The sequence below is a fragment of the Odontomachus brunneus genome, unplaced genomic scaffold (genome assembly GCF_010583005.1).
Source record: "Odontomachus brunneus isolate Ranch 3 - 2012 unplaced genomic scaffold, Obru_v1 Obru_scaffold_029, whole genome shotgun sequence".
NCBI lineage: Eukaryota > Metazoa > Arthropoda > Insecta > Hymenoptera > Formicidae > Odontomachus > Odontomachus brunneus.
The window spans coordinates 1575158-1583193 of NW_022639479.1; the positions used below are offsets into that span (position 1 = coordinate 1575158).

Genomic DNA, 8036 nt, shown 5'->3' on the forward strand with positions numbered 1-8036 from the left:
GAGAGAGAGAGAGAGAGAGAGAGAGAGAGAGAGAGAGAGAGAGAGAGTACACGGTACTTTCAGATAACCAGAAGGAGCCCTTATTGTCGCTTAAACGCTACAACGATATCGCAGTATTACTAAAGCGCCCGCATTCCATTAGGCTTTACAGCCTTCGAGCAGTAAAACCGGAAAACATCCTCGTCGTTTGAGAAAAAGACGACAGCTGATCGGTCGGAGTGCCGGTGCGTGTCACGGTTCCTTTCCGGAGCCCTCGAAGTGCATCGCACGTCTTGGGGAAAACGCGCGTTTAATCCTACGAAGGATATCGAGAATATCGTCCCTCGAGAGAGAAAAGATCTCTCGTACGTGCCTAGTCGCTTATATAACGTTTCGTGAAACGGAAGACGTCGCATCCGGTGGGGTGCGGAGTACAGACGGGATGGGCAAAGGTACAGACGCGAGTTCGGCGTGTCTAATGGTGTGGATTGCAAATTCTCTCGACTTGCGACTTTCCGCATGCGGTGAAGTAGTGACTTGAATATCGGCGGACAGTAATGTGAGGGAGGGAGAGGAGAAGGGAGAGGTGAAGCAGGAAACTGAGTAGGTCGACTATATTCCATTATTGCAAGGACAGAAAATGTAACTAATAAAACTGAAAGTTGATCGCAGATTACAAATTCTCCTCTGGCTCGACACGCTGATCTCGTAGAACTTTCCTTTATGCCGCTACGTGTCGCGCTTTTCCTCGGGGAAGGATACCCCGAATATCGTATCCCCTTCTTGTGAAAACAGTATATATAGAATAAACTCGTGGAGGAAAAGTAAAATAGCAAGTCGAACTTGGATACGCTCTATTATTATAGCGAAGCTAATTAGCTGGAACAAAGGCAATGAAATCTAAAGTTAATCACTGAGTACGAAGTCACTTGACTCGACGTGTTGACATTACAGGCCGTCCGCACTCGTGCAACTGAAGTTCCATGCAAAATAAGGCCAGAGGAACGATTGCGCGACATTTTCAACTGCGTGTGCCTTTTTCAACCCACGGAAACTAGAAGGCAACGTCAAAAGTGCGGTGTCTGTTTCAATTTATGCCGCGACGTAAATAACTTTTGAGCTGAAGGTCTTATAGAGGATTAAACTTAAAGAATGGAAATAACAAAATCGATGTCCTCGATTAATTCAAACGGCGTGATCTTACTTTGGCTGGACTTTAATTATTTAAATTCTTTACGTCTAATATTCCACGGACGATCGATTCCATCAGTTTATGAGAGTTCAATAATTAAATTTCGATTTGCTATGAATTCGCCATTCCACACGTTGGAAATGCATGACATTGATTTTTATCGTTACATGATTAGGAACAATCACCATTGCGGGATTTAATGATTGCACGCGGATCTCCATTGCGCATTAATATCCTGCGCGCATCACAGACGCGTGTGTACGAGTATCAACGCATGGAACATATATCATTTAAAGGGTTCACCATAGAGCTGCTGGAAGGACGATGTAACAAGATGTAGGTGAAACTCGGTTGGCCAACGCTCGACGTAAGGTCGAAGGTGCACGGGGATAACGGTAGGAAGACTGACGGAGATCAAGAGCGGAATGAAGCTCATGGGCGAAACACGGAGCGAGAGTAGACCAGCGGAGCAGCAGAGGGAAGGAGAGCGGAGACCATCGTCAGGAGGGTGGTTCGCTCGGGATGGAGAGGACCGGAGGGGCGCTGGTGGCGATGGAGGATACAGGGGATGAGAAAACGAGGAAGGAAGAACGGGGTTAGTAGGCGAGAGAGAGAAGAATGGAGCCAAAGGTTGCGGGACGCGCAACGGCGCAACGCTGAGAGAAGAGCGGAACAGAGAGAGAAAGAGAGAGGGGGAGAGGGTGAGGGTGCGAAGGAGGAAAGGGCGAGAGAGGAGGGCCAAAGAGGGTGAGAGAAGGACCGACGCAGCGGTGGCGTGGAGGATGGAGGATAGCTGCGAAATGGGGGGTGGCGAGCGGGCGAGGAGGAGAGAGCCCGAGGCGGGGGTGGAGAGGATCGGTTGGGTCGTGTGTTGCGGGCTGCTGCGGCTCGGGCGCGACAGTTCTGCTCCGGCCACCGGCGGTGGATTTTCGCGGGTGCCTGCGCGGCGTACCTCCGCGAGAAAGATTCAACCCCGTACGCGTGCCAACGAGGGAGAGAGGGAGGGAGAGAAACAGAGAGAGAGAGAGAGAGAGATAGCGACAGAAAGAGATAGAAACCGAAAGGCAAGAGGTGCGGAGAGAAGGGTGTGTGAGCGAGCACGGCGACGAGCTCACCCGATCCGCATCGCGCGCCCGTAACCTTTCGCGCGTCGCGGCCTCGGCTGTCCTCGTTGTGATAGCGAACGGCCGCGAACGGTTCCGCGCGCGACGAAGCGGCGGCGAAGACGGTGGAAGCGGGGGTTGCTGGAGGTGGCAGCGACGGCGGCGGCGGCGGCGGCGGCGGCGGCGGCGGCGGTGGTGGAGGTGGTGGTGGTGGCGGAAGGGGGACAAGGCCGAATCGCGGCACGAAGCCGAGACGGACGGGGGATCAATCAACAACGGCATGAGGAAACGCCTCGAGGCGCGCACGGCTACTGTCTCATCGTCAGCGAGCGGGAACGGCCGCGTTGCTGTTGCTACTACGCGTCGCTATTTAGCCCTCGAATGTCGTACGCGAACGCTCGGCGCACGATGGGCGCCGAATTCGAACACTGACTGTCTGTCGGACGAGTCACCGAGGCGTCATTTCCGGACGGGACCATCGTTCCCGATTTAATCGCGGCCACGGGATCCTCGCGCGCGCGAGAGAGAGAGGAAAAAGGGAAAGAGAGAGAGAGAGAGAGAGAGAGAGAGAGAGAGAGAGAGAGAGAGAAAGAAAGACTCGGCGCGCAAGACACGTGGTGTGTCGTTGGGAATACAACGACGCGGGCATTCTGCGCGCGTAATAAAATTCTAAAGGCTGTACATACGTCGGGACGACACACGAATTCAAAAGCCAACGAAACGGCCGTTTCTCATAACGTACTCTCGCCGAGACATAATCGCCGTAACAGAGAAGCAACGGCAGCACGGAGTCAGGGAAGCCAAGGAGTCAGGGAAACGCAACGTGGATCCGTCTGAAATTTCGCGGACGCGCGAATCCGTGTATCTCACTCGCGCCGCCAGCCACCACAAAGTTAGAGGGCTCGTCGGTGGAAGGGTGGGCTCGGAGGGGGAGAAAAAGTGCGCCAGGGGTCACCGACGGTAACTGGGACACCGCGGGCCGACGCGATTCCTAGTTTCGGGGACGGCGCGATTAAAGGCCCGACGTCGCGCGCGTTCCTCAACCCTCTCTCTCTCTCTCTCGGTGCTGAACACGCGTGCACGCGAGATCCACCTGAGAGACCCCGGATATCAGTCGGTGCACAGCTGGTGGAGTGCGAGGAGAGAGGATTCTCGACGAGACGCTCGTGTCGGCCGCGCTCTTCTTCGCCCCTTCGGGAGTTTGGTTGGTCGCGCGTTGTTTCGCGCGCGCGAGCTGGTTCACGGTCTTACATATTCATCGATGTGGGTGGACACGTCGCGATCGCATGACTACAAGGCCCTTCCATCTCGATCGCTGGTCTCGCGAAGCAGCGACACGACACTACTAAAAGCGCGTTAATTCACAAGCGCACGTTCAGCACCGTCCGACACGCGGAACCATCGGGACACAGCCGATCCTCGTTGTCCTTAGTATCAGCAAACCACTTAATGCGTTCGATAAAGGGAAGTGCGTATACACGCATGTACATACGCATACGCACACGCATACGCACACCGGCGCGGGAGACCGCGCGTATTCGTTAGATGTATATACGTACATGTTACAAATTTATTTAAATACATCATAGATGCATATATGAATATTATATATGTGTGTTAAACCTTCATAAGTCTAAATCACGACGTTGAAGAGTTACATAGTATATGACGTTACGCGATTCTCGATAATCAAATATCGATAACTCGATTACGTAGTCTAACGTGCGGCCCAACACACGTTGGAAACGCACGCTCGGAGAGAACGGAAGAGGGCCTCCGGACGAATTGAAAGTCGCGCGGGAACCTCGCCGTAGATGAGAAAAGCGGCTGGAAGCCGCGCGGGGCGGGAAAACAAAACAGAAAGCGGCTATTTGTTGTATGTACTTCCGGGTGCGGCAGAAGGCGGAAACACTTGAGGTACCGTGAGACTCGAGCGGTCGTTTACTGCGTTGCACGTGTTAACGAGTCGGGAACTTGAACACAATCCCTATAGACCAGCGCGACGGCTGGATCGAGGGAACTGCCAGGTGACATTTGCCAATTTACGTTAAAGAAAAGGAGATAAAGAAACAAAAAAAAAAAAAAGAGAAAAGAAGAAACAGACGAAAAACGAGCAAACGAAGGAAACAACAAAACTACGAATTTCTCTCTACTTCTCTTCGTCGTCAATACGCGCGAGTACTCGCGCGAGTCCACGGTGCTCAACTAGATACATAAGTACAAAGACACGCGGGCGTGTAAATTATTTTTCTCTCGAGGTGTGCATCCCATTTACGTTTAATACACACACACACACACACACACACACACACACATACGCATACACACACATACACACACCGTACAAAGTAAGTGTATCGAGTCTGTCCACAAATCTCCCGGGTGACAAGCCCGAACTCAGACGCTCCTCAAACTACCTCAGCGCGACTCTCAGCATCGCGATTCAATTTCCCCGTTTTCGAACGCGTCCTCGGGCAAGCAGCGATCGAGGAACAAGACCGACAGTCTCTCGACGTCGCGTCGTCCAACTGAAAGTCCTAGAACTTAAAGAGCCAAGCGGCAGCGACCTACGTCTCCGACGCGTTCGCCTTCGTACTCTCGAGGACGAGCAACTCCGTCGCGGGATCTTCGACAGATAGCGTGTCTAGGTAGCTCGTCACCGATACGAGCCGATATTATTATCGTGCTTTCTCTTTCCTTTCGGCGCGAGGGTGCTGCGAGATTCACCGAGTAAATTCGTAAAATGATCACCGACGATCGAACGAGCGCGCGCGCCTCGAGCGTTTCCTACGCTCGCACGGAATCCTGATCGCCGATCGCTTGATCCTCGAGCTCGATCGTCGCGCGTAGCAGATAGGACGACTCCGGTAGCAAGCAACACAGGAGTATCTGTCCTCGGGATCGATCGAAATGCGGCCGATTAGGGCCTCGAGCCAACGCACGTTGTACCGAATTTCGGCGTGGCCGCGCGTTGTGTCGTCTGCAAAACAAGCAAGTGATATGTCCTGTCTCACGCGGGTGCGCGAACGGGATGATGCTGACGGCGAGAGATGAGATTAGAGCGTCGGGAAGAGAAAGCGAGAAGAAACAGCCGCATCACGGGGCAGAGAGAAGAAGCCGCGAAGCCGAGGAAGAAGACGCACAGCCATGTCATGGGAGTCTATTTCGTCCAGGTATTACCTCGGGCAAGTATTGTTGTTTACCCCGAGAATAGCGACGGGGCCACGGCGGTGTTGACCTACGGCTCAAGGGGTGAGAACGAGTCCCGGGCTAGAGCCACAGGCGTGAGTTGGTCGTATCACATATTCTAATTGATCTCGTGAGACTGAGCCGAGTTAATTATTGACATCGCGGAAAGTAAGATACACGTTGCACAACTGTTACTTCCTAGCTCGCGTCGAGTGTTACCGTTAATTGCATCGATTGCGAGATGGATGAGAGATCGCAGACGTCAGTCTTTTCGGTTCGTGACGTCAAAGGCGAGAAAATTGTAAGAAAGTACGCGGGAATAATTCTTGCAGTTTGCGCACGTGTAAATAGATAGACTCTTGCCGACGAAGTCATTTCGGTTCGATAAGACAGACCCGCGACAGGTACAGTTTCTGTTATCTGTGTCCGTGATTAATTGCGTAGAAGTGTAAAATGGAGTAAACAGCGCGACGCTGAACGCGGTGTTCCAAAGTGTTTTTCAGTAGTTTTTGCTGATAGAAAGCAAACACGTCCATATCTTTGTAATTTTTGCCGCTTTTATCTACGCACATTCTATCATTCCATTATTTAATATCCGGGTTTGTTATGTTTAATTAATTGTTTGTAATTATTCATTGATACATGGTACTGTGTGGCGATCTTTACTTACTTTTATATTTTACTTAATATAAAAGTATTATTACTTAAATATTTCGTTTTGCTTCGTTTGTAATTATTATATTTAATTAATGCACGCCGTTTGTGCATGGTAATCATTAATACGCGCATCGAGAAAAAGAAAGGACGGTTGCAGATTACACAAAAGAGTGAGTTTACACAAACGCGTTTAACAAGTACACCGGACGTATGTTTGAAACAATAAAAGTTGCTGTATCTTTCCAAGAGAAATAGGAAATGAAACGCGCGCTTTTCATGCGCATATACACTGGCAAAAGGAAAAGTCAGAAAAACGGGTTAATGCTAAAAAGTGTTGGAATTATGTTCAGCTGAAGTCAAATTCTTTTTCGCAGTCTCTTGTTCCGAGCACAACCAATCTAGAAATTGAGCTGGCCTAATGAATACATTTTTTGCGAACATGAAGATTTATATAATCGCTATTTCCGTATACACACACATACACAGCGTGTACGATTAATGTTGAAAACGAACGTGGTAACACAGTAACAGCCGTGAAGAAAATTGTAGAGTACTGTAGCGCGAAAATTGCGATAGTAACGAAAGCTTAATATTGATAATTTATACCAAACCTTCGCACGCTTTTCTTGCTGATGTCTGTAGTTTAGTTTAGATGGAGACAAGCGACTAAGAGGGAATGTTTCGAAAGTCCTATCCAAATTTCAACTCCTCCTACGAACCTCCATTCGCCCTCACGCTACTAGGGACAATATACCTTCGAGATGAAGAAATCTTAAACGAACATAATCCTCCAACTTTTTCGCTGTCCGCCATAAATTCGTGGCAGCAATTTTCATGCAAATCCCTGTGCGGAGAGGTGCGTCCTTCGTTTCGGATGACTTTGAACGTAAAATTAACGCAAGGTTAAACGTGAGAAGAAGACGTTTTAGCGAAGCGTAAGGAGGGTACACTTCGGAAGACCTGGTGCCTTGTATTTCGTTAATCGCTCACGACGCGTGGAAGAGCTCCGGGATAGTTCGATTTTCCACTTAGAATCGCAACGCCGTACTGTATCTCGTAGCTTGTAAATGGGTCAGCAAAAGAGGTCGCAGGTGCCTCGCCCACCTAGCGAACGTGGTGGGAAAGCGATAGAGTGTCGTATACTCTTCGCTTTACACGATACGCGCTTGTATACACACATATACATATACACATAGAGATAAAACAGTGAGCGCGTACACACACACATGTATATCCGATATAAACACACACATATACACAGACAGACACGCGACTGTTTTTGGGGGAAATCTTAGCGTGGGTAGAAAGTAATTTGCGATGGAGCCGCGATTCTCGTGGGATTTCTATCAAGTGTCAGGCACGAGGTAAATCTTCTCCTACGGTGGTTTGCCTTAATTAACCCTAACGCGAAATGATTACCAATTAACTCTCACGCTCCAATAACGCTGCTCAACGAGAAAGAATGTATGAGCATTATTATTTAGAGGATCCCTCGAAGGATGTGACCAAGACAGCAACGTACAGGTTCGTACGTTCGCTCTTACTTTGAAGAGAAATTATTGTGTTTCTGTTACGCGGCAGAAGCATGGTAGAAGCCATGCAATCTTTGTGGCTTCTGTGTTCGAGATATTTTGCATCTTTTACGTAGATGCTGGATAAACTGTTATTATAAAACAGATACGTCGAAAGTGTATCTATTCTATTTATGAAGGTAACCGTCCTAGGGAAAGGTTTCCCTGGGAAAACGAACGGAGGTACAAAGAAGGCGAAAATACGTTAGAATAATATTTCCATTGAAACTATGTGAAACATATATGTGTGGACGTATAGACATAAGATATAATGTAAAAGATATATATATATATATATATATATATATATATATATATATATATATATATATATATATATATATA

General features: G+C 49.1%; 1 protein-coding gene across 3 annotated transcripts in view; it reads left to right on the plus strand.

Annotated features, from left to right (window-relative positions):
• The first annotated feature begins 2493 nt into the window (after positions 1-2493).
• The window catches only part of LOC116843029 (43 kDa receptor-associated protein of the synapse homolog), a 17880-nt gene continuing 12337 nt past the window's right edge, over positions 2494-8036 (plus strand). Inside the window, exon 1 of one of the 3 annotated variants that reach the window (XM_032813029.1) lies at positions 2494-5459. In XM_032813029.1, coding sequence (XP_032668920.1) covers positions 5422-5459 — 38 coding nt within the window. In that variant the 5' untranslated portion in view covers positions 2494-5421. The remainder of the gene's footprint in view (positions 5460-8036) is intronic. The other 2 variants (XM_032813030.1, XM_032813031.1) reach the window with 2 other exon arrangements.